General features: G+C 33.0%; 2 protein-coding genes across 2 annotated transcripts; one reads left to right on the forward strand and one right to left on the reverse strand.

Moving 5' to 3' along the window:
• The first annotated feature begins 904 nt into the window (after positions 1 to 904).
• On the forward strand, positions 905 to 26,435 carry LOC132749668 (tRNA wybutosine-synthesizing protein 4-like). The gene is made up of 10 exons (XM_060739527.1): positions 905 to 1,075; positions 5,137 to 5,261; positions 8,674 to 8,833; positions 10,149 to 10,263; positions 10,713 to 10,860; positions 11,448 to 11,514; positions 12,303 to 12,334; positions 12,697 to 12,787; positions 15,341 to 15,539; positions 25,613 to 26,435. The coding sequence occupies exons 1-10, from the start codon at positions 1,001 to 1,003 to the stop codon at positions 25,864 to 25,866; spliced, it is 1,266 nt and encodes a 421-aa protein (XP_060595510.1). The 5' UTR covers positions 905 to 1,000; the 3' UTR covers positions 25,867 to 26,435.
• On the reverse strand, positions 20,951 to 22,316 carry LOC132749669 (uncharacterized). Its single transcript, XM_060739528.1, has 2 exons — positions 21,440 to 22,316; positions 20,951 to 21,266 (listed from the first exon to the last, which is right to left on the reverse strand). The coding sequence occupies exons 1-2, from the start codon at positions 21,746 to 21,748 to the stop codon at positions 21,117 to 21,119; spliced, it is 459 nt and encodes a 152-aa protein (XP_060595511.1). The 5' UTR covers positions 21,749 to 22,316; the 3' UTR covers positions 20,951 to 21,116.
• Positions 26,436 to 27,772: the final 1,337 nt, after the last annotated feature.

Genomic DNA, 27,772 nt, shown 5'->3' on the forward strand with positions numbered 1-27,772 from the left:
TTATAATGAATGCAATCTAGTGAAATCTGTATAAAGTCTAGTGAAATCTGTATAGACAGTTCATAATGAATGAAGTCTAGTGAGTCTAGTGAAATCTGTATAGACAGATCATACCGAATGAAATCTGGTGAAATCTGTATAGACAGATCATAATGAATGAAGTCTGGTGAAATCTGTATAGACAGATCATACTGAATGAAGTCTTGTGAAATCTGTATAGACAGATTTTAATGAATGAAGTCTGGTGAAATTTGTATAGATAGATCATACCGAATGAAGTCTGGTGAAATCTGTATAGGCAGTTCATAATAAATGAAGTCTAGTGAAATCTGTATAGACAGATCATACCGAATAAAATCTGGTGAAATCTGTATAGACAGATCATAATGAATGAAGTCTGGTGAAATCTGTATAGACAGATCATACCGAATGAAGTCTGGTGAAATCTGTATAGACAGATCATACCGAATGAAGTCTGGTGAAATCTGTATAGACACATTATATAGGGTGAAATATAGTAAAATTAGTGAAGTTATGTTTTTTAGTACACATAACTTGGTAAGATCTTTCAAATCAGGACACATATTAGGATAGACATTATTAGTTCAGTCAAATCTGTATAGACAAAATATCAAGAGTAAAATTTGGTGGTCATGAACCTTTTTCAGTACATGCGGTAATGCATTTTTTATGTTTTTGTTCAAACTATTCCTTATAAAAACCTAATTTATTTTTCATTAAAATGAAAAAGTTTCAGAAAAACGTATCTTTTATTCCTTACAGTAGATCTATATTTACTTTCACGACATCATGCAGATTTTACGACTTTCAAATCTGTATGGACGAGTACCTTCAAATCTGTATAGACTTTCGCCCTTTCCGATTCCGCCACGCATGCGCATTAATTCTTATACGGAGAAAATTTCTTCAACACCGCTTAATTGCATGCGTTTTTGGAGACGTTAATTTAACTGTAAAATTCAGTGTTTAGAGAACTGTCATGTCTTGTCAGGATAAGGAGGCTATGGAAAAAGACAAAAGGTCGAAAACATCAAAATCCAGAAGGGAAACTGCGGTGTGAATTACTTTATTTTACATGTTTAAATTTTACGGTGTATAAGTAAAAAACACAACGATTCGTTCATCCCGGTTGTAGTTGTGATTTATTTATCTGTTTATTATTGTTTTGTTTTTTTTTGGGGGGGGGGGGTCATACCAGACAGATTTAAAAGAATCTATTAAATAGTGGATGGTCCTTTTACACTGTCCGTAAATATGAAATCCTAGGTGGCATGGTAAATCAGTCAGCCACTTTACAAATTATGTATCAACAAAGATAAAAGTATCAACAAAGCAAGCATTGCATTCAATGAACGCATCCTGTAATTAAACACAACCACGGAGTTTAACTCCCGGTTTCGCTTCAGACGTGTAATGTAGATGTAATGTAGCTGTTCACAAATCTAAGGCCTGTAAAATGTACTCTATCTGAGAAGTAGTCAGTGTAGGCAATAACAGACACTTTCATTGGTTGTTGAGCTCAAAACGCTTTTAAAATCTGAATAGAATGTATATTTGTCAATCCCAGCATATGTACTAATCATATATATATATTGAAAAAAATTCTAATAAGCTGTTTTAAAAAAACTTCATATTTATAATACAGTCTGCAAAATAACTTTTTTGGATGGGCTTGGGCCTTCAACCTAGGCAAAAGTATAGGCCCGGACCGATTATCACAGGCCCAAAACATTATTGTGCAAAATAAAGACAACAGTTTATTTTATGTTTTATTCACATCAACAAGGTTCACAGTGTCTATTCTAGGACGCGCGATTGCGCGATTCACTCTAGTTTTTCACAGATCACGCACAATTCAAAATTGTGTGCGTGAAAATCGCGCATCTATGAAAAAAAGTAATAAAATTGTAAAACTTCCATCCCACATTATATTTGGTGGTTGTTTTGTTTACATTTACACCTGGTTGTTTTTTTTACATTTACACCGGAAACCGAATGGAGGTTACTGTAAGCTAATTATAATTTAGTACCGTATGGTACTGGTTACAGGAGTGGACAGATATCTATATGGGTCAGTCTAAAAAAAAACTGTATTTCAGGGTTCAACACTGTTTTCACAAGGGATCCCATAGGAATCCCTGAGATTAAATTCAGGGATTCCTCCTAAATGTCAGGGATTCCTCAGATCAAAATAGTAAAATATGAAGGCAAAGAATAACAAGGGAGTGCAGCAAACTGATTACAGTTCTTTTTTTAAAGACCACATACATGATATATTGCCTTGTTTCAGATGCAGAAAATGTAGTTTATGAGCCCTTTGTTTTTTTTTGTTTGCTTGGATTTTTATGGCACGTCAACACATAACCTTTGGAAATATTGCTGTTTAAAGTTTTAAAAGTTTTTCTAAGTGTTTACATTACTAGTATATATATATATAATTGGACTGTTAAGATAAATTAAAACATAAAACATTTTCTTTTATGATGCACATAAACAGAATAACGTTAAACTCACCCACTGAACAAGAGTTCGATTTGAAAATAAAACCTGTGTTCTCCCTGGGGTTGATAATTGTGAACCAATTTCTGTAAATGAAGGTATAATGCAAGTGACTGGGCAATGGGACTCAGGGTTTGAATTTTTGAAGTTAAGTAGGAACTGGGGAAAAATTTTCCCACATAGCCTGAAATTGAGCCAACATATCATCATTCTGTAGATCTTTATAAACTTACAGGTAATTATTTAGGCTCCATTTTCCAGTAAGTTCTTTTTTGAAAATATTTACTTTCATGTTATTAAAAAAAAAAAAATTTAATTATGATCACTTTAAAAAATAAGTGATTTTCAGCTTACTGCACACTTTTTGTGTTTAAAAGGAAATATCCCATAGATTGTTGTAAATTAAATATTTAATTGATTTTTTACTAGAGCTTAAATATCAAGAAAAAAGTTTTGTTTGCATTACAAGTAGGGTACCTTCAAATGATTTCGTTTTTAAAAATAAAAAGTTTCTCCAAGTCCATGACAGGATGTGTAATATCCAAATTTATTGTTCTCAAATTTTACACTGAAATGTCTGATTGTTTTCCTCCCTGTGTGTATTGATTTTTTTTTAGTTTTGACATATGCCACATCAAAGGCACTCACTGCATACATCAGTCATGTAGTTCAGAACACTGATTGGCCCAAAGAACTGTCAGATGAAATATACGTCATTTGGTGTAGGTTTCACCTAAGGATTTTTAAATTTATTTATCAGTTATGCGTGACCTTGATTGACCTTAGAACACTTTAGACTTTAGTTAGACAATATTTTTTAGCATTTTAGGCTGCAGAGTTTCAAAAAGGATTTTAAACTGAAAAGTATGGATTCTTTTTATTCTATTTATTAATTATACTTTGCTGTACTGCAGGGAGAAAAAAAAATACATCTGTAATATTTTTGTTTTTTCACTTTTTTATGAACATTTACAAATACAATGATCTCAAATGCCGAATTTTGCACAAAAAAACAACAACCAAACACTTGTTAACTTTGTAGCTAACTACCGCCGGCAACGCCAATCAGCACATATTTGAAGTACACACAGCTCGTGTAATAATTATAGATTATTATATTTCTTTCTTGAATTTTCACAACTTAATATTATGAAGTCAATGCATGATATAAAATTATTCAAGATATCTATAGATTTCTATAGAAAGGAAATCTGGCGTACATGATTCAAGAGCGTAGATTTTACCGGCGGGATTTTTCTTTTCTTTCTTGAACATTGCAGTTGTGCCAGTCTTTATTAACACTTTTCTTGAATATTTGTGAATTCAGACAATTTCAAAATTTTACACAGCAATTTTTCAGGGATCCCAACTGAATCCCCAGCTAGGAATCACAGAGATTCCTCCCGACTTTTTGGGATCCTCGGAATCCCGGGATCCCGTTAATATCGAACCCTGTATTTGAACGGACATTTACGATAACTTGCTCTTTAACAAACAAATATTTACAATTTTATCGAGCATTGTACATACATTTTGCTAACCAATTGCTGAAGATGATAAATATACCTTATGCATAATCAAATGACGTAAATCTTACTTGATGTACATAGACTGATGACACATTACACAACAATTTCAGAAAAATATTGAAGCTGAAACTAATTTTGTGTGAAAACACATTCTGAACTTAAACGCCCGTCGGGCTTACGATCTTTGGATTTTTGCAGGCCCGAAACGGATTTTAACCGCCTCTGGCATCGGACATGTGCCTTATTTGGCAGACTGATGATATAAACACAAGATGAAAATGTTCACTGGAAAAAATCTGCATGCCTGAGCTTTTGTGATAGCTTTTTGTCCGGCGTCCGTCCGTTGTCCGTCCGTCCGTAAACTTTTACTTTAAATGACATCTCCTCATAAACCACTAAGCCAATTTCATCCAAACTTCACAGGAATGTTCCTTTGGTGGTCACAAAAGCTCACCCTGTCACTTTGTGACAGGTGAGCTAAAAAAAAGGCCAATGTTTTCGAATGGCACTGGAAAAAAGAAAGGGAACTTCATCAATACCTCGCAATTTTCTTTCGAAAAACTCAAGCTTAAAATAACCAAACTTTCACATCCGAAAAATATTGTTTAATCAAATTCCTTATACAGCCAATAAACAAATGGCCATCACACCATGCACTAAATCTGACTGGCTTATGGACTACAAGCATTTAAAAGAGTCAGACTTCATTTAAAACTTTCAAACACAATATTTACCCATGCACCATTAGCATGTATAAATATATTTTTCTGTTAAAAAAAATTTGGAATCCATCAGTAAAGCACTGTAATACTTAACCAGTATGGCAGATAAGCTATAATAGTCTTAACCCTTTACCTCATATATACGCGAAACAACGCACTTTCGACCCCCCCCCCCCCCCCCCCCCATTTTTTTTTAGGTCTCAAATAGTGAAGAAATGTCCTATTTGGGCCCCAAACACATGTTTTCGTTTGAGAATGTTGCTTAAAAAATTGAGCACTTTTTTGGCGCTGCCCCCAACGAAAAGATACATCAGGGGGTTGCCAGAAGGGGGATGTGCTTTTATGAACTTGAATTTATGTTGTAGGTACAAGGTACCAATGATAGCAGTATAGTCAGCAAGTGTTCCATGTCCCTTCAAGGCTATTTTGATGACCCTTATTTAAAAGGCTTTGTTTCCAAAGTGACAAGACGTGCACCACTTATACATAGGTAAGTGGTACAGTTGTCCCAACTGATGTTATTTATTTTTTCTCTCAAGATTAAGATTACACATGCATGTATATAAAAAGATAGGAAAATGTGAGTGTATTCCTAAACAAATAATAACCAATGAGGCCAAGCCAAGTCTGTTGTAACTTGTGTCCTGTGTACATTGTCTATTGTCCTTTGTGTAAAGTTGATTAAACTGGTAGAGCAAGTTTCTTGATGGATGAGTGGTTGGTATAAAAGTTATTTATAGATTTGGTTCTGGGGACTAACATTATCTTAGTAATTGACCATTCTTTTTCTTGTTTTCAAAGCAGTCACATGTAAAACTTCTGAATAGAAATTAAAATAGAAATACAATGTACTTTATAATTCTTTGATTATTGAAGTCATCTATAACAAACCTGGTATGTATATATTTGTTTGTTTTTCTTTTGAAATGTAATTGTTGTAATTGTGAAATATGAGTTTTCTGTTCAAAATCACAGAATTGAAGCGTTGGTAAAAAATTGACTTTTTTAAAACGTTATGAAATTCTATTCAAACTTGTTCACGTGCTAGACACTTACCCGCCAGATACTAATATAAGCACAAACATAAAACTAATTCTTGTAATAAACAATACTTTTAGTTTTTAATTTTCAGGGGTGGAGAAGGGCGGGGTCCATACTCCAAGTGTCTGTGTTCAAAATATTTCTCTTTGTTAATTTTAGCTCGACTATTCGATAAGAATAAGTAGAGCTATTGTAGTCACCTGAGCGTCTGCGTTGCTGTCAGCATAACCACTTATGTTAAAGTTTTTGTAATACCGCAAATATTTTCAAAGTCCATTGACATATGGCTTTGAAACTTTGCACACTTGTTCATTATCATGACCCAACCTGTAGACAGAAGGAGGTAACTGTATCAAGCACTTTGACAGAATTATGCCTTTTTTTCAACTTAGAATTTACTTTAAAATTTTGTAATACCTCAAATGTTTTTCAAAGTCCATTGATATATGGCTTTGAAAATTTGCACACTTGTTCACCATCATGACCCCAACCTGCAGACAAGAGGAGGTAACTGTATCAAGCACTTTTACAGAATTATGCCCCTTTTTATATGCCCGAAAGGGCATATAATGTTATACCCCTGGTGTCTGTCTGTCTGTCCGTCCGTCCGTTAGCAATTTGGTTTCTGGAGCATAACTTGAGTTCCATTTGGCCCACAATGTTCAAACTTCATAAGATGATTGTCCATATTGGGTAAAAGACCCCTAATGATTTTGGGGTCACAAGGTCAAAGGTCAAGGTCACTTTTACCTTAAAACTGAAAACAGTTTCAGGAGCATAACTTAAGTTCAATTCAACCCACAATGTTCAAACTTCATAGGATGATTGTCCATATTGGGTAGAAGATCCCTATTGATTTTGGGGTCACAAGGTCAAAGGTCAAGGTCACTATAACCTTGATACTGAAAACAGTTTCCGGAGCATAACTTAAGTTCCATTTGACCCACAATGTTCAAACTTCATAGGATGAATGTCCATATTGGGTAGAAGACCCCTATTGATTTTGGGATCACAAGGTCAAGGTCATTTTTACCTTGATACTGAAAACAGTTTCTGGAGCATAACTTAAGTTTCATTTGGCCCACAATGTTTAAACTTCATAGGATGATTGTCCATATTGGGTAGAAGACCCCTATTGATTTTGGGGTCAAAAGGTCAAGGTCACTATATCCTTAAAACTGAAAACAGTTTCCAGAGCATAACTAAGTTCCATTTGGTCCACAATATTCAAACTTCATAGGATGATTGTCCATATTGGGCAAAAGACCCCTATTGATTTTGGTTTCACTAGGTCAAAGGTCAAGGTCACAATTACCTTAAAACCAAAACAGTTTCCGGAGGATAACATAAGTTCCATTTGGCCCACTATATTCAAACTTCATTGGATGATTGTCCATATTGGGTAGAAGACCCCTATTGATTTTGGGGTCACAAGGTCAAAGTCACTTTTACCTTAATACTGAAAACAGTTTCTAGAGCATAATTAAAGTTCCGATTGGCCCACAATATTCAAACTTCTTAGGATGATTGTCCATATAAGGTAGAAGACTCCTATTGATTTTGGGGTCACAAGGTCAAACGTTAAGGTCATTATTAATAACTTAAGTATTAATCAACCTACAGCTGTGAAATTTTATAGGATGAACAGCTAATTCCCATGTCTTACAAATGCTTCATCCTTACTAAAAAAAAAACACCACTTTCGGGCATATAATGCTCCGCCTAGCGGTGCTCTTGTTCAACTTGAAATTTACATTTAGGTTTGCATACCACCTCAGATATTTTCATATTCTATTGAAATAAGTTGAAATTTTATACTCTTCTTTGAGAGCATAATAGGACTCTCTCCAAGGCCTATATTTGTAACATGGATTTAAAGAAACAAATTTGTCCTTTTTTTATTTACTCAGAAAATTTAACATTAACAAGGCTCTTTTACTATCAAGCACTCGGAATAGTCGGACGTTGCTGTTCTACTGACAGCTATTGTTTTATTTGTTATCATGCCTTTTTGAGCTCGACTTTTTAAAAACAAATAATGGGGCTGTTCTGTTCACCTGGGTGTCTATTTCAGTGTAACACTGGTTGGAACACTTGTACTACATCTTATCTTCAACCACTAAGATATTGGCTTCCAACTTCACATACTTGTTTATGATCATACTAGGAGATACATATCAAGGCCTATAACTAAGACATGGATTTCTTTTATTAATTATGGCCGTTTTGTGAACTTAGAAAATTCCTGGTAAAAGTTTCTCATGCAACATTTATCTTAGGGTCTTCCAAGTGTTCACTTCAAACTTAGCGCATGTTCTCTGGATCTTAATTAGAGGTTGTTATTTAAGGCCCATAATTCTTGCAAGGACTTTGATGGTAATATTATTTTGGCTAAAGTTTTACATGCAATATTAGTCTTGTAAAACTACATGAGGTATTCAGTTAAATCTTTATAACCATTATTGGACGTCACAATCCAAAGCTATTAATCTGACAAGGAGTCTGACTGTGTTATTTAGTCCATTATGGTGAACTTAGAAAATTCTTGGTTAAAGTTTTACATATTGGTTATACTACAACTGAAACCCAATGTCATGTATGATTTAAAATGTTTTAACTTTTAATGAAAGGAAGGTATTTACCTGTATTACAGAATGTGGATTATCCTAGTACCAAGAAAATGCAGGTTAGTTCGTGAAAAAAACATAGTATAGAGTAGCACCTTAAGTCTTCTTCCACCAGTAAAGTTGGTATATTGTTGATGTAACCAGAAATCAGTTGTGATTTCTGATACTCCTGTTTATTCCTGCAAAAAACGAGCATTTCTTTACGACTGACATTTCTATTACATTTGTTTACAGGGGATATTACATCAGAGCAAAAACAATAGACTACATATTGAAGAAATTCTTAGAATGTAACCATGGAGATAAGCAGATTATTTCACTTGGAGCAGGTTTTGACTCGGCATACTTCAGACTGAAATCTCAGAAATTGTTACAGGAAACTGTGTTCTTTGAGGTAGGTTTTGAATAAGCTTAGATCATGTTGTTACTTGAGCTGAATTGCTCCACAAATGATAAAGATAATTATAAAACTGATAATTATGGTAATTATAAATACTTGTGTAGGTATCAAAATTTAAATAAAAATTGGGGAGACTGTTAGACTGAGACCAGTCTTTTGGGTAGGATCTTCATTTTAATTTATGTTTGGATATTATTGCATTGATAATTGTACTTGTTTATAAATTAGTTTAAAATCTTATAGGCCTAAAATGGCTTATTGTTAGAATTTGTTAATCGTATTTTCATATAGTGAACATAACACAGCGTCACTCTTGTAAAATTTACTTACTTGTATATATATGTAGATATGACATTCTAATTACAGTAGGTATGTTAGAGAACTATGTCAGAGCATCTGTAGCTGAAGTGGTTAAAGTTGCCAACTTGTTAACAAAAAACTTACCCCTCACCACTGTACTGGTTGGGGACCACCAAAAACCTGACAACCACCAAACCCGGACAGCCCCAAAAATGCTTAATTTAGTTTTTTTCTTAAGTGATTACCAATCTATCAGTCACTTTTTAATCAACAATAAATGCATATTTCTTCTATAATTAAGTATTTAAATTTATTTCAACTTAAGTAAATGGTAATATTTTAATGTCTATTTCAAGAACGTTGATGGATGAAAATTTAGATGTCAAGGGTGCTATACCTGAGCTCTTATACTAGCTAGAATCATTTGCAGAGTAAACAAATAGAATATCCAAAACTTCAACATTTGCTGCTGAAATATTGTATATCATGTTAAAAATAGAAAATTGGAACACCAAAGCTTTTATCTGAATTAAATCAGCGTCATCACATATCTGTCCGTGACACATGGTACTGTAGTGTGGACTATTTAGGTAATTTTGATACCCTCCTTGACAGGCCTCAGATATAAGTGTCAACATAAATCAGAACTAAGCAAGCTAGTTTGTTAGTATGAAGAACCTAGCTGTACTGTATCAAATTTTCATACCTTTAGCTTTTAAATAATGAGATGTGTGTAGAAAAATGTTCAAAAAGTGTCTGGTTTATGGGTTCCGACCAGCAGGTTCAAATTCCATCATTGTGTCATTTGAAGAAGCTTTCTAGCAACACTACAGAAGGTCTGTCATTGGTACCTGGCTTATGCCTAAAATGATCCACAAATTGGTATCCATCTGAGGTGTTCCTGCACCAGTAAAGCTGAAAAAGTTGCATTATGACAGGACTAGTGGAACTAAAAATTTATTTACAAAAATAAAAACAAAAATCATGCAAGTGTTTAATGATTTTATAGGTTGATTTCCCTGAGGTGGTGAAAAGGAAGCATGCACTGATTGACTTAAACCCAGACCTACTGGCACTGATTGGTGAGGGTACCTCTCTCATACCTGATAAATGTGATTATATTGGTAAGTTATAACACAATTTTCATCAAAATTTTACACTAATTGCTATGATAAAAGTTTAAAAACATCATGTGGATTCAATTATATGTCTGAATTAATACATGGACAGTCACCTAAAAGTCTTCAACCCACAGTTTGGGCGTCCGTGGCTGAGTGGTTAAGGTCGTTGACTTCAAACCACTTGCCCCTCACTGCTGTGGGTTCGAATCCCGACAGGGACTTTGGATTCTTTCATGTGAGGAAGCTAGCCTAAGGAACAGGGGTGGTTCTACTTGGGTGCCCGTTGCCTGAAATAATGCACGGAAAGGCACCTGAGGTCTTCCTCTACCAGTAAAGCTGGAACGTCGCAATATGACCAATACTGTGTCGATGTATTGTTGAAGATAAACTTTTGTTTGGCTATTCCATTTAATTTCAATTAATTTATTTATTTTTATTTAATTTTATATCAGAGATGTCAGCCTGTGACTACAAGTTGCTTGGAGCTGATCTATCACAGATAAACACACTGGAGGCAGCACTGAAGCTGTGCCATATTGACTTTGAACTTCCTACCCTACTCCTCTCAGAATGTGTTCTCACATACATGACACGCAGAACGTAAGTATCTGGGTAACCAAGTTTGTTTTGAGCTATTTATATTGTGAAATTTTAAAATTAAATTGAAAAGATGAATATATTTGGGCCTTTCATGACAAAACGGTGAAGGTCAACAGATTTCCGAGTAAAGGCTCCTTACCACTCTAGGTTGGAATTCTACTTGTAGGGGCTCCTTTCATGTAATGAAGCTATCCAGCTAGCTTAGACAGGTGGTTCAGGATTCTACTCTTGTGCCTTCTTGTGACTGAAATAATACACTGAGGGACAACTGAGTGTCTTCTTTCCACGAGTAAAGTTGGAAAATCACCATACAACATAAAACAGTTTTGAAGTAACTACTAACTGAAGCCCATGCAAACATAACTTTGCCAAAGGTCTGTAAATTGTTATGCATATTGAAGCATATTCAGGTGATATTAATTGAAAACCCGACTGTTGGCAGGAAACTTTTGTAAACTACTGCTGTTAAATATTTATTGTTTTCTTTGCCCTGATGTGTATATTCCTGATCTTTTTAAGTGTTGACAATGGTTGAAAAGATATAATATTTTATATTAATATAGAAAAGAACGTTGTTGTTTTTTCAGTGCATCTGGTGTTGTGAGATGGGCCAATGAAACATTTGCCAATTCTGTATTTGTTTTATATGAACAAGTGAGTGATCTGTCATACATGTAATACCATTGTGATTATGCATGATTTGTGCTCACAGCTGCTGTAGGCTTAATCTTAATTTTAGCATTTTGATTTACACCATGTATATAATGATAATTTTAAATCATAAATGCCCCTCTGACAGGGACTTTGGATTCTTTCATGTGAGGAAACTATCCTTCAAGCATACAAAATGTTGGTGGTGCTACTCAGCTGCCTGGTTGTGCCTTATTTAGAGCACAAAGAGACACCCATTGTCTTCCTTCACTAGTGAAGCTGTGTATCCTCATATCACAACCGTCTCAGTGTTTTTTATTTACAACACAACTACAATTAAATGAAATAAGTTTCAAAACATTTATTTGAATGTCATGACTCTAGTTCATGCACAGTTGCGTGCAAAATCAAGTATTGTATATAAATTCATTGGCTGAATTAATTAAAGATGCCTGTGATTACAAAAATATAAATGAAATTGATTGAATTAATTAATATTATTTATTTTTACATCATTGATATAAACATTTAGTATAGATCAATACTTCATTAAATATCTAATTGACTATTGGTTTAAAGTTATTGACTGAACCACAGTCATAGGTGAGAATACCTTTAATGAACATTGAGATTCATTAAAGTGAGTTTATAATCCAGCTTGATTACGACAGATCAGGAGATATTTTCCACAATTAAAGCTAGTCCTATGTTAACAAAGTAATTGTGACTTACAAGTTGAATAAAATAAAAACGGAGGTTATATTTTTTTTTTATACTTTGTATTTTTACAGATTAATCCCACAGATGCATTTGGATTATTTATGTAAGTACAATACATATAAAATTCAAAGACAATTTAACAATGGCAAAGTTTTCAAACCTCCTTAACAAATTTATTATCAGAATTAAATTGATATCATTATTTCTGTATTGATGATTCTGTACCAGAACTCACCAGTTCTGCAAGCAAATGACAACTTCTCCACAAGTTTTATAAACAGCAGTTAGGACATAATGATGAACACCAATGAAATTTTATAAAAATACATCGGGCAGGAGGTAGCAAACACAGGGTTTTGATGGTCTAATACAGTCTACTCTACTGGACTCAAACCAGTTGTAGTCTAAGATTACTGTTTATAATACAATATATATATATATGGACATTATCTATATTTTTCACAGGCAGAATCATTTTCAAACTGTGGGGTCTCCACTGAAATGTATCAACTTCTTTCCCACCATTCAAGCACAGAAGGACAGGTTCACTCAAATGGTTAGAAATTTCTTTTATCATTTTATCATATGTTCAAAGTGTAAAGCAATCACCTAGTTACTAACAGTGTGAAGTTTGGTTTAAACAATACACATATATTTTATTTTTCCGAACATATGTACAACCCCTTGTGGCTGAGGGCTTGCCCTTAATGGTTGAGGGATAAGAATTGCAGCCACTGTTTATCTTTGCGTGATTATAAGAGGCGACTAAATGTGTTTCAATAACAGGAGTGTATGCATCTCTTAGCTCCAGCAGGTATTGTGCTTTTGACCCCTGGTGTTGCTTTGAAAGTTTGGCCAAAGTCATCTTTCCTGTTTTTGCACCATATGACCTATTCTGTGTTGGTGCATTGTAAAATAAAAACAATAAAAAATCAGTTGTACAAAAATGACAATACAATCCAACATAAAGGATTAAGCAGAAAGCTGAAACGTTTTTTTTGCAGAAACTTTTTGTGGTTTGAATTTGGAATTTGCATTGTCATAAATTCGTTTTGACATGTTTTTGTTTTTTTTAAATAAATTATGCTCATCTTTGCGTAAAATCATTCATTGCAGAAGTTTAATGAAATATAGGAAATTCTTACTTAACTGAGTACACAAATTATGGGGAAATCTGTTAATTTTGTTTGTTATAAAAAAAAAAGAGTTTTGCGGTTTTTTAGCTCACCTGTCACAAAGTGACAGGGTGAGCTTTTGTGATCGCTTTTCGTCCGGCATCCGTCCGTCGTCCGTAAACTTTTACTTTAAATGACATCTCCTCATAAACCGCTGAGCCAATTTCATCCAAACTTCACAGGAATCTTACTTTGGTGGTCACCTTTAAAAAATTGTTCAAAGAATTTAATTCCATGAAGAACTCTGGTTGCCATGGCAACCAATAGAAGAAACTTAAAATATCTTCTTTTAAGAAACCCAAAGAGGTAGAGCTTAGATATTTGGCATGAAACATCTTCAGTGAGTGTCTATCAAGTTTGTTCAAATAAAAGCCCTGGGGTCAAAATTGGCCCTGCCCCAGGGGGTCATTGATTTTCCCTATATGCATATAGTAAAAACTTACAAAATCTTCTTTTAAAAAACTCAAAGAGCTAGAGCTAAGATATTTAGCACGAAACATCTTCTAATGGGTGTCTACCAAGTTTGTTCAAATAAAAGCCCTTGGGTCAAAATTGGCCCCGCCCCAGGGTGTCATTGATTTTCCCTATATGCATATAGTAAAAACTTAAAAAATCTTCTTCTAAAAAACCCAAAGAGCAAGAGCTTAGATATTTGGCATGAAACATGTTCTAATGGATGTCTACCAACTTTGTTCCAATAAAAGCCCTGAGGTCAAAATTGGCCCCACCCCAGGGGGTCATTTATTTTCCCTATATGCATATAGTGAAAACTTAAAAAAAAAATCTTTTAAAGAACCCAAAGAGCTACAGCTAAGATTTTTAGCATGAAACATGTTCTAATGGATGTTTACCATGTTTGTTCAAATAAGAGCCGTAGGGTCAAAATTGGCCCCGCCCCCGGGGGTCATTGATTTTCCTTATATGTGTATAGCAAAAACTTAAAAAAACTTCTTTGAAAAAAACCAAATAGCTAGAGTTTAGATACTAAGCATGAAACATCTTCTAGTGAGTGTCTACCAAGTTTGTTCAAATTAAAGCCCTGGGTTCAAAATTGGCCCCGCCCCGGCTGACATTGATTTTCTTTATATGTGTGTAGCAAAAACTTAAGTCTTCTTTGAAAAAACCCGAATAGCTAGAGTTTAGATATTAAGCATGAAACATTTTCTTGTAAGTGTCTACAAAGATTGTTCAAATAAAAGCCCTTGGTCAAAACTGGCCCTGCCCCAGGTGTGTCATTGTTTTTAACTATATGTGTAAAGAAAAAAACTTGACCAGCTAGACCTTAGATGTTAAGCATGAAATATCTTCTAATGGGTGTCTACCAAGTTTGTTCAAATAAAAGCCCTAGGGTTTAAACTGGCCACCTCCTTGGGCCTATATATAGGTGAGCGACTTCAGGGCCATCATGGCCCTCTTGTTTCAATGACTATGTATTTATTCTTAAATAAGCTTAACTAAGTGTTTAGAGTTTTTAACATAACATATATTCTGAGCGTACACAAGTGATGTTTATTTTTACATTTAATAAGAGACTTAATAGCAGTAAAAAAAATATTCAAATATCACATTTGAGCATTATATATCTTCATAATGTTTTGTTAAGATTTTTTCAATTTATTTAGAATTTTTGCCATATATATTTTGTGTTGCACACTTTATAGTAAAGATATAGATAGTAATTAGATGCTAAAGAGAAAAAATACAAAGTTTATACAGCTCAGTTTGGGAAATGGAGCATCTGACTTAAGCTATTTTAAGTGTTAAACTTAATAAGTTGTTATTCTTCTTTTCATAAAAATGAATGGCTCAATATACACTGGAAGAAAGTTAATTATGGGAAATAGAAGGTCAGAAAAATTAAAAAATTAGGCATTCTCTATGAAAAAAACTAGGTCAAAGGCTAGCTTTTTAATGTTGGTGATTTTTTTTTTCAGGGTTGGAGAAATCTAGAAGTATTAGACATGAATGAGTTTTATAACATGATGCTTGATGACATGGAGCGAGACAGGGTGGAGAAGTTAGAGATGTTTGACGAGTACGAGGAATGGCATCTAAAATGTGCACACTATATGGTGTTGCTAGGTTACAACGGCAACTGCAATCAGTTGTTATCTGGAATGATGAAACTGACAGGTATACTGCATACATAGTTTATACAATATTTAGCTTCTTTAGCAAAAATGGAATTCACGCAGGGATCAAAAAAAATTTCAGGCCACTCACCGCAGGCGGTAGCTTCAAATTTTCCATTGTCTTGCTTTTGGGTACTCGCCCTGCATTTTTGGGCTTTGTTTTTAAAATAAATTTTCATGATGCAATGAACCATCCCGATAAATTTACCATAAAATTTTCAAAACACAAATTTTTTAACAAAAGAAAAAGCTTTTTTTTTGGGTTATGTATAAATCTCCATTTTGAGCTTTGTTTTTGCCTTCTAGTCCACGGTACCCAAATAAACAATGCTAAAGTGAAAATTTTTATACATAACCAAAAACACAAGCTTTGTTCAATCTGATTTTCAATCGTTAAACTTAAAGTAAACAAACTGATTATGAAACAACATTTTGTACTTGTCCTGCATTGATATCTACTTGTAAATCAGTGAAAAAAATTTTTTTTTTTTTAAATTTTTAAAAATTCCCATGTTTGGGAATGTAGTTTCGCACGTAGCACAAAAAGTATTTGACCTAGAGTCATGAAACTTAAGGAATGTAGGTCAGCATATGTAGTTTGTACCAAAGGTTATGCTTGTGGATTTATTAAATATTTCTAGAGCCATTGCCCTTGAATTAGTAAAAATTGGCAATTTTCAATTTGTGCCATGTGTAGCTCAAAGAAATTTGACTAGAGTCATGAATCTTTTCAGAAATTGTGATCTGCATATGAAGTTGTGCACATTGGGGTTTGATTATGGATTTATTCAGTATTTGCCCTTGACTTAGTAAAAACCTTCCAAAATGTTGTGTTATGTGGACCTTGAGTGCTCGAGTTAGAATCAACCAAATTTACAGGAATGATGATCAACATCACTGTGAAGCTGGGCACCTGGGGTTTTACATGTGGATTTTTTTCAGGGTTGATAGAGTTATGTGTGCCGGGGTTTTTTTGTGAATATTTTAGTATTTTTGATTTCCCTTGAATTAAAAAAATTCCCCCAAAATTTTTCAACTTGGTGCAGTACTAAAAAAGGGATTTTGAGCGAAATTTAAAAATTTGGGGTAGCATGTTTTTCACCTTGGTTTTTGGGGGTTTTTTTTTTGGCATTTTTAGGTTTTCCCCCTTGCGTCGTCTTTTTCCTTTTTTTCTTTGTTCGTATTTGCCTTTACTCCAAAATTTGTGCATTTTTTTTCCCTTACGGGTTTTTTGAGATTTTCCCCTTAAACTTAGTAAAAAAACCTTAATTGTGTTGCCTAATAAAAAGATTTTCCTTTCCCCGAAATTTACGAATTTGGGCCCTTGTTTTTTCCCCTTTTTTCTTGTGGAAATTTTGTGAACCCTTTCTAAATAAAAGTTTTTTTGTTTTAATTGGGAATGAAAAAAAAAACCTTAAGAAAAAGATTTATTTAAAGGGGGGGATTTTCCTTTGGAACATTTCAGTTGCCTTTTGTTAAATTTTTTCATTTTAACATATAAAAAATTTTGGGACCCTTTTTACCTGAATTTTTTAAATAATTTGGTACACTTAGTTTTAAGGGGTTTAAGGAAAGATTTTTGTGCCCCCATTTACCAGAATTTTGGCCTTTGTTTTTTTTCCTCCATTGTTTTTTTGTGGCACTAAACCAAAAAGATTTGCCTAATCATGAAATTTAAAAGGAATGTTATAGAGGATTTGCTGGGGAAATTTCGTTATTTTTTGTTTTTTTTAATTTTTCCTTATAGAAAATTTTGCAATTTTCAATTTGTGTCGATTTTCTAAAATTTCCCATGACATGAAACACAAATTTTGTTTTAGATGTATTTGGAAGGGATTTTTGGTTTTAAATTTAAAATTTTTGCCCTTGAAAAAAATTTTTTTTCAATTTTAATTGTCGCATTCTAAAAGGTTTTGAATTTTCTTAAATTTTCAGGGTTTGCCCAATTAAAGTTTTGAGGGGTTTTTCATTGGGGAAATTTATCCAGTTTTTAAAATTTTTTCCCTTGATTTTTGTAAAAACTTTTAAAATGGTTTTTTTTCCCAGGATGCTTTGAGTTAGAAAAAAATTTTTTCGGAAAAAAAAACAAAAATCCCTTTGGAAATTTTTCACATCATTGAAAAGTTGCCCGGGGGGACTTTTTGCAGTATTTTTTTTTTATTAGATTTTTATTGCCCTTTTACAAAGTAAATTTTAATTTTTCAACTTGCACATGCCAAAAATATTTATTGGGGGCCAAAAAGTTTTACAAAATGTGGAGTGGGGGGACTTATGACCTTTTTGGGGTTTTTTTGGGGATTTATTAGTTTTTTAAATTTTTCCCCTTTACTTAAAAAAAGATTTTTTTTTTAAAAAAATATTTGCCCCAGAGTAAAAGTTTAAAAAATTGGGGGTCACCTGTTCCTTTGGACCATTTTTATTTTTGCCCTTGAATTTAAAAGATTTTCAGTTTTCAACTTTGTCATGTGTAGCCCCAAAGGGAATTTTTTTTTATTTTATGACCAATGTTTGGTCTTTTAAAATTAAAAATAAAATTTTATTTTTTCCAATCCAAGAAAAATTTTCCCCCAATTAAATTTACAAAATAAAAAATTTGAAAAAGAAATTCAAAAATCTTTGAAAACTGTTTTTTGGTGTTAAAATTTTTTAAATCCCACCCAAGACGATTTTTTAAATTCATTTAATCACTGCAAAATCCCAAATTTTAAAAAAACACCCTAACCCCCCAATTCCATGGGTACATAAAAGGCTTGTTTAAATCTTTTTTTAAAAAAATTCCTTGACCAAATTAATTCACCCCGTGTTCCAATCCCCACAGGGGGACTTTGGTTCCCCCCAAACCCAAAAAAATTTCCACCCCTCCCCCCCTAACGATAAAAAAGGATTTATTTTTTGTCAAAAAAAATAATAAAAACTGATTTTTAAAAAACCAGAAAAACTTGGAACGCAATGCCTTACTTTTTGGTCAGTTAAAACAAAAAAAACCAAAACAATATCTACCAGATCAGTAGATTGACAAAACGTGGGTGGGGGACTTGTGTCCTATGGACACTTTTTAGTTCTATATCAGTTATTTACATCCAATGGCTGCTTGTAAATTATACCACATGACCATCCAAGATATTTCCAGATTGGACAAATCAGTGTTTGACCTTTTCCATGCAACTTTAATTATAAAAGCTGTTTGCATTTCACCTTAATATAAATACCCAAGAGTATTTGAAGTCTTTTACCAAGAGGTCATAGCAAGAAACACAAAAATGCAGCTTAATTTCTTGTTCCAAAATGAATTTTACTGCTAATCAGACCTGATTTATTTGGGGATACTCCTGAAAGTGCAATAAAGATACCACTGTTGACTTATATGACATTATATACACTTGATAACATTGAATGTGCTCAATTTGTATTATTATGTCAGTTTGCACTATTCAAAACTGTTTAATCTGGATGAATATGCAGCTTGTGAAGAACATTTTTTGTCACAAGTCCACAATCATATTTATTACCTCCCCTGACTGAACTATCTATCTACTCCATACAGTTGCACAACATTATTCAAGGATATATGACATACATTGAAATAATCTAAAGTTTGCATGTATTGTCTTAAAACTAAAGACTGAAGGCAATTTATATTTAAAACCCCCACCCCCCCCAAAAAAATCCCAAACCGGGGGAAAACTAAAAAAAAAAACCAAAAAAAAAAAATTTGGAAAAAAAAACTTCATTTTAATGATGAGGATACTCCAGAATTCACCAGATTCATTTAGAAATATATGCAGTGCAATCAATGGCAATTTCAAAAATGCCCAATTAATTGTCTGTCATACGTTTAGATTTTTCACAAAATTTATTCAAAAATTCTTATTTTTTACCGCTAACAGTCAATGCTTGCATGATTAAGATTTTCAACTTTCTAACAAGCCATTCAGAGAGTCAAAATACATACAAAACTACCAAAGTTTCTGGTAAATACACCAAAATACTGACCATTTCCTTAATAGTACATACAAACAAGAAAGAAAAACAATGACTGAAAAATATTAAGAAGTTCTCAGAAATTTTTAAAAACTGGTTACTTTAAATTTTGGCATAAATTAACATATGGTCCCAAGTGGGGGGTTTTGAATTGTTGGCCATCACTTCCCGTTTTCACTTTTTAAAATTTTAACATTTTTTGTTAATGTAAAAAATTTTTAAAGTTTTTCTAGAAAATTATCCCAAAACCTTTTGAAAAATTTTAAAACATCAACACATTCAAATCCGTTCGGGGTTTTGATTTAGGGTTCATATTCCTGTTTTGCCACTTAGTTTTAATTTTTTTAAATTAATGGCAATGAAAAAATTTTTAAAGTTTTTGGCAATATTAACAACCTTTTTAAATTTGGATACAATCAACACAAATTCCCAAATTTTTATGATTTATTGCGGTATTCACTTCCTTTTAAATGGGGAAAAACTTTTATTATTTGGTCTGGGAAAAAAAATTTTTTAAATTTTTTTGGAACTACTTATTCACAGGCCTTTTTGTTTTGGGAACCATAACGTTTTTAAAATTTAAAAAGTTGATTGTGGTTTTTTTTCCCTTAATTGGGGCCCCAATTTTATTATTTCAGGTCGATTTTATTTTTTACTGGTTTTACACTGGTTTAAAATTTTAACTCATGGGCTTAATGGGGAAAATTTGTTTTAAAAAGTTTTTTTTTTATCATATGAAATTTTGGCCCTTTTTGTTTTTCCCTTTTTATATTTTTTTTTTTGGTTTTTTTTTTAAATCCCAAAAAAAAAAATTTTTTTTCAAATTTTGAAAAAAATTTGAAATTTGGGGGTTTTTTCTTTTTTTTTTTTTTTTTTTTTTCAATTCATTTTTTTATATTTTTTTTTTTTGAAATTTTGGTTTTGGCAAAAGTATATTCAAACTTTTAAAAAAACGTTTGAGGGTGTCATCAATAGAGACAATATTGATGTATCGTTGATACACAGTTGAAAAAATCGATTATTTTTATTTATTGTTTAAATGTCTATAAATAATGAAATTTCACTAAAAAACATACACAAAAGCAGATGGCCATGTTTTACAATAAGCTGTTGTTACATAATGGACACATTTCATAGCAGTTATGACAAAATGTAATCAGAAAAAAATCATGCAAAGGTTCACAACATATTTATTTTACAGGTTATTTATACAGGTATGGAAAAGTATTATATATAAGAAAATAAGAATATTTATCGATATATCGGTGTATTGCCAATATTTGTCAGCCGATATCGATGTATCATCATTAATGCTTCGCACTGAATCAATGACGTAGCTCTAATCCAATCTTGGTCCTCAAGCACGTTCCCTGTTGTCACAATATCTGGCAATGAAAAATTATATAACATACCCGCAACCCAGTAAATGTTATGGAGGCATTAAAATGAGATTCTTATCTGCAGCAACAAATTAATTAGAAACACACCTATTGACCCAATATCAACTTTATCAAAGAATAAATACAATAAATTCGGACAAATATTTTGAAATTAATTTAGCAATTAAGGCATTTACCTGTTTAATTTGATCTTTTTGTTATTCCCCATCTGAGTTTGCATTCTGCACAAAGTTGTATTTTGTATCCTGTAACTGAAGAAGAGCCTCTGAAACCTCAAACAAAGTTTTCTTGGATACAGGTGCTGCCCTTGGAGTTGGTGCCTTTCTTTTACGTGAAAACTTTTCTACCTGTAATAAATATGTGGTTTTAAAAGTTCATATAAAAACACAGAATAAAATTGTAAAAAAAAACTGACTTATCATAATAAGATATTTACTACAACATGACCATTTATTTATAATTTATATGGTCAGTTCCCAAGTTTATATACAACAAATAATTATTATCATAATTTTCATACCTGAAGTGGTGTATATGTGGCAGGAAGAGGATCTGGATGATTGTCTGTAGGTCCTTTACCTCCAACAAAATGTTTGCTGCATATGTAAGTCCACTTTTTAATGTGGTTGACAGTAAAGTCTTTTCGACCACATGCACTTATCCACTTATTACACTTTAATTCATTTGATTTTGGTTTTGGAAATGGTATGAAAAAAACATCTTGCATATAATCTCTGTCATTGTACCTTGAGTCACTATTACATAGACCGTAACAACAATGTTTTGTTGTCCCAGAGCTTATTTTTGAAGATGTACTTGGTAAATCCATACTCAAGCATGTACAAATCTATAGTGTATCAGTGGGTAGTACAAACTATGGTAGTACAAAGAATGTAGGACAAAACCCCACCAGTTAAAACCCCACCACTCAAAATTTTATAGAGTGGACAAAACCCCACCACTAAATTTTATAGAGTGGACAAAACCCCACCACTTAATTTTACACAGTGGACACAAACCCCACCACTTCAGTTTTATAGAGTGGACAAAACTTTCTTGTAAACATGTTTAAAAAAACTAACAATTGTGCATTAGCAAAACTCGAAAGAATGTGTGAACAAGTCATCAATAAGGAGAAGACCGTACCCGAGTTTCTATAGGCTATCAGCCACAGTATCCACTTAAACTAAGTACAATGAAGGAAAATTGACTGAACTGAATAAATTAAAAAATGTGCTATAAAAATGTGCTATTTTTGGCCGGGTTGCACTGGTGCAAACCCGGGTTATAGTATGGTGAATGTTGGGCGGCGGGCGGGCGGGCGGGCGGCGGGCGGGCGGGGAAAAAACTTTCGTAACAGTTTTCTCAGCAACTACTTATCACAGCCTTTTGATATTTGGTATACAGCATCAATTCATGGTTCCATACTGTGGGATTCGATTTCAGGTCTGTCGCTCATCTACTTCCTGTTTGCTGACCTACTTAAATTTTCAGCATTAATGGTCAATAGTAGGAAATTTTCGTAACAGTTTTCTCAGCAACTACGTGTCACAGCCTTTTGATATTTGGTATACAGCATCAACACATGGTCCCATACTGTGGGATTCGATTTCAGGTCTGTCGCTCATCCACTTCCTGTTTGCTGACCTAGTTAAATTTTCAACATAAATGGTCAATAGCAGGAAATTTTCGTAACAGTTTTCTCAGCAACTGCTTATCACAGCCTCTTGATATTTGGCATACAGCATTGACACATGGTCCCATACCGTCGGATTGGATTTCAGGTCTGTCGCTCATCCACTTCCTGTTAATCCACTTAGTTAAATTAGTTAGATTTTTCGACATTAATGGTCAATGGTAGGAAATTTTCGTAACAGTTTTCTCAGCAACTACTTATCACAGCCTCTTGATATTAAGCATACAGCATTGACACATGGTCCCATACCGTGGGATTTGATTTCAGGTCTGTCCCTCATCCACTTCCTGTTTATCCACTTAGTTAAATTAGTTAGATTTTTCGACATTAATGGTCAATGGTAGGAAATTTTCGTGACAGTTTTCTCAGCAACTACTTATCACAGCCTCTTGATATTTGGCATACAGCATTGACACATGGTCCCATACTGTGGGATTGGATTTCAAGTCTGCAGCTCATCCACTTCCTGTTCACATTTATGGTCACTGGTAGGAAATTTTCGTAACATTTTTCTCAGAAACTACTAATCACAGCCTCTTGATATTTGGCATACAGCATTGACACATGGTCCCATACTGTGGGATTCGATTTTAGGTGTGTAGCTCATCCACTTCCTGTGTACCCTACTGAATTAAATTTTCGACATTAATGGGTCAATTGAAATTTTTTTTCGTAACATCACAGCCTCATGATATTTGGTGTACAAATGCAACCCGGCCTTTTCTGTCTTTGACCCATTTTTTAATCATTAATTGATGAAAATGTGCTTCATTCTTGATTAATAGTAAGTAGTTTATCTTCTATATAAATAAATTGAAGAAATGAATTTGAAGAAACTAAAAATAATGGATAATTCAAGGTCATAAATGTGGCACAGTCTCAAATAAATGACTGCTCTTTGATGTTGATTTAACAGTTTGTAAATTATTTCTATAATCTCTTAAAATTGAAATTAAAAAATGAAATGTGAAGATGTGTACTGTATATTATATATATTTTAATTCATCAAATCTTGCCCAATAATTGGTAAGTGGTGGGGTTTTGTCCACTCTGTAAAATTTAGAGGTGGGGTTTTGTCCACTCTATAAAATTTAGTGGTGGGGTTTTGTCCACTCTATAAAATTTTGAGTGGTGGGGTTTTAACTGGTGGGGTTTTGTCCGTCTTCCTAGTACAAACCAGTAACAGTTGCTGTGGTCAGTGCTTATCAGGGAATTTATTTTTAGAAAATTGACTACCTATAAATCTCTCCTATATCCCTAACTTCTACAAAATCATCATAAACTTTACATTTCAGATGTATTCTGCTGGTATCAATGTTTTCACAGTTGGTGTTAAATTAATGTGAATTATATTCTCTGTGAAACATGATCTTGGGTTTGACAAGAAACAGCTTTTTGCCCTTTAGATTTTGCAAGGTATCACAGTACCACATGTTTACCACATGTTTATACTTTGTTCTATGATAAATTGACCTTGATTCTAAATTGCTAAGCAATAAAAATCTGCTCACTATAAGTGATTCAGATCAAAGTATGAGAGTAAAATTGACAGATGACCATGAAAGATAAATGCAGTACACCCATGTGACCAATTATCACACAATATCTGAAGCAACAGGTCAAACTGAATTTTTACCTCAGATTATGATCATAAAATGTAAAGCAATTTTAGTTATTCATGTATCTATAAAAAAAGTAACTTATGACAATTGTGGGCTGCACATTATGATACAACATCAGCATGGACATAAAATATTATATAATGGTCATTATATCACCAATTCTAAATATTTCCTAATAAATAAATATTTTTATGATAAGTAATTCAAATTATTTCAAAGCTGTACGCTCATTATAATTATGTTTCAGCCCATAATCCCAAGTTTACTGCAAATTTACAACAAAATTTTGATTTCCCACCTGCAGAATTAACTCAATCTTTTTAATGACATATGTATAATTCTTATCCCCCCTAATTAGATTGGCAATTGTCACATCTGCTGTCACAGTGTTCATCCATAGACAGACAAAACAACTTGGAATATTGGTGCTACTCTATTATTAAAATGGGATTGGTATACATCATAATCATTATTTTGAGAGAAAATATATTATGTAAATCATATTTGATATCAAAACGTTTCTTCTCTCATAATCTTTACTTTCAAAACAATATTTTCAGTGTCAATAATGATTAAACTAGTTTATGTTAATGTTTATAAGTATCTTTAATGAAAAGAGCAAGCTTATAAACCAGAGATATCTACATGTATGTTTCAGATTTGTATGTTTTAAAAGTTCTAATCAGCTTGGGTGTAAAACTAAGTAGAAAAGTCACAATTTCAGATAATTATTTTTGAATGACTGTAAAGGTAAATGTGGAAAGTGGCTATATGATGTACTTGACCCTCCCCCAAATAAATAAATTAATTAATTAATTTGTTAATGAAAGTTAATGAATTAATTAATTCTATCAATCAATCAATAAAAAATTAATGAAATGAATGAAAGGATGCTCTAAGGATTATTATTAGAGAATTTAATTTTGAAACATCTCATTTGTTAATTTGTATAATTTATATATGTTAAATGTAATAGTTATAAATAATAACTAAATGATAGAAAAAAAATAAAATGAAAATAAAAGTACACTAGTGGAATGTAATGAAGTTATCAGTGTTATCAGACAGTATCTTAGTCAGAACAGACACCTGTTAATCAGCAGGGAGTGTTAATCTAGGGGTCTTATCAGCTGTTATTTCCTGAGAAATTTCCTGCCCCTTTCATTACAATGTCATACATGTGGTTATCACTGGCCATTGCCAGGGGTGATGACAGGAGGTTGTTATTTGTAAAAACAAATACTCTAGGTCATGTTGGCTGAGGCATATCTTGGTGTGCATAAACAGACTGACAGTGGGACATGCATCATTTCAGAATAAATTTTCAAGAAGTTCATGCAGAATATTTTAGGAACTATTCACTATTTAATTGTAGATAAAAGCTTGAAAGCTGTGAAGGAATATGATGGTATGGTAAAGGTTTCAAGGGTGACTGGTACCCGAGTTATCAGGAGGTTTGGTCATGCTACAGCTCAGTTGGGAACCGGTCAGGCAGTATGTGTTGGGGGTTTTGGAGAGCAAGAAGGAAAGCACATGAGGGTTACAGACATTGTACTTGTGGATTCTGTAACCATGGCAATTAAAGTGATTAATCCCTGTGTAGACAACAGACTTATCGAAGGTAGGTGATCTTTTTTTAAATAACATTCGGATTTTTTAAAAACAATTCCAGATGTATAAATAAAGGAATAGATTTTTGGATTATTTTCATTAATTTCCAAAATTAACCCGAAGTAGTTTAAAAAGCACAAAAACTTTGGTGTGCCTAAAATGCGTAAAGTAGCATAAAGTGGCGTAAAGTAAATGACAACAAGTGTGTGAAGTTTCAATCCATTCCCTTCAGTAGTTATGGAGATACCAGCTTACATACAAAAACTTAACCAAGAATTTCTAAGTCGAAAAAGGGGCATAATTATGAAAACAAGCATTTCTTTACCTCTTACACCAACTATCTCCTTTTCAAGTAATTTCAAGAATATGGCCCGAGCAATAACAAAAAAACTAAACCTGGTAGTAGTTTTTGTATCATTCATAAGTTTGCTGAATGTATACACCAAAACTCAATGAAAACAAAAAAGCTTTATAAAACAGTAGAGTACATGTTTGTTATAAATAATAGATTACCCACCTCTGAGCCATGTTTAAGTCTTAGATGTCGCCTCAGCCAACCAGAATAAACATATGTTTTTTCACAAAGGAAACAATTATATTTCCTTTCTTTACCTGTTGATGAAGAGAAATAAATAAACATATACATCAAACATGATATAAATGCAATAAAACATAGAGTGTAAAAACAAAACTGGCAACATATCTTATCTATTGTAAAACATTTTCCTGAAGTAAACTTTTAAATACAAGCAATTATCATAGTATTGCAAGCAATCCATAAGTCCCCTACCAGTAAGAGCCCAAGCAACATTCTGAAGGGCCATTGGCCATTCACTTATGTTCCTATCTTTGTTGAAAAAGTACTCTAAAAGTGATCAGAGGAAACAGTTTTTATGTACAGACAGACTGAAGGACACTCTAAAGTTATTTTTTAAACATCCCTGTTATCAAAATATAATATTTTTAAAATCCTATCATGATTAAAGAAGTTGGAGTAAAAATTACCAATTTCTCAAAAAAAAGTTCAAAAGGGGCATTATTCTGGATATATTCTGGATATAATCTTGCTAGAGTATTGAATATTCACAAATGTTGAGTGATAATAAGAAACATTTATATGAAGTTTGAAGTAGATACATTCAGAAAAAGAAGTTATTAAAAAAAAAAACAATGTTTTTTTCATGAAAATTTTATGTTCAAGGGAGGTTATTCTGATAAATTTTGTGCTAGAGTTGTAAACTTTGTCACATATGATGAGGTTGATGACAAGCAACTTATATTTAAAGTTCGAAGAAAATACCTTAAGAAATAAAGTACTTATAGTTAAAAAACTTAAAAACTAGAATCAGAAATCTTGAAATTCAGTCTATTTGTTGCCATAGCAACCAGAACTTTCAACATAGGAAGATAAGAAAAGGATGTGCATAATTTCCATACTGCCATCTACCCATATGTCAAGTTTCATAAAAATATTTTCAGTACTTTTTGCGCTATCACTGGATCCAGGTTATGTGTAAAATTTGCCATATTTTCAGTCTATTTGTTGCCATAGCAACCAGAATTTTCAACATAGGAAGAAAGAAAAAGACGTGCATAATCTCCATACTGCCATCTATCCATATATTAAGCTTCATAAAATTTTTTTCAGTACTTTTTGCATTATCGCGGGATCCAGTTTTGAGGACGGACAGACTGACTGACGGACAGACAGACGGACGGAGGGTAAACCTAAAGTCCCCTCCGGTAAACCGGTAGGGGACTAACTAGCATTAAATGGGAAAAACCTGGCATCTGGGGTCAAATGGACAAACTCTTTCAATATTAAACTACATGCCCATTATACTGATATTTATAGATATATATGTAATTCATAGGGGCCTAGGCAAGTCGTACAAGGTGAGTGGTCAAGGTTCGAACTTATATT

The sequence above is a fragment of the Ruditapes philippinarum genome, unplaced genomic scaffold (assembly GCF_026571515.1).
Source record: "Ruditapes philippinarum isolate M1 unplaced genomic scaffold, ASM2657151v2 ctg985_1_1_1_1, whole genome shotgun sequence".
NCBI classification, from domain to species: Eukaryota; Metazoa; Mollusca; class Bivalvia; order Venerida; family Veneridae; genus Ruditapes; species Ruditapes philippinarum.

Coding starts and splice junctions, on each gene's coding strand:
- LOC132749668 (XM_060739527.1), top strand. CDS start 1,001: ATGTCTTGTCAGGATAAGGAGGCTATGGAAAAAGACAAAAGGTCGAAA. Junction 10,861..11,447: donor ACATACATGACACGCAGAAC/GTAAGTATCTGG, acceptor TTGTTTTTTCAG/TGCATCTGGTGTTGTGAGAT. Junction 11,515..12,302: donor TATTTGTTTTATATGAACAA/GTGAGTGATCTG, acceptor GTATTTTTACAG/ATTAATCCCACAGATGCATT.
- LOC132749669 (XM_060739528.1), bottom strand. CDS start 21,748: ATGGATTTACCAAGTACATCTTCAAAAATAAGCTCTGGGACAACAAAA. Junction 21,267..21,439: donor CCACATATACACCACTTCAG/GTATGAAAATTA, acceptor TATTTATTACAG/GTAGAAAAGTTTTCACGTAA.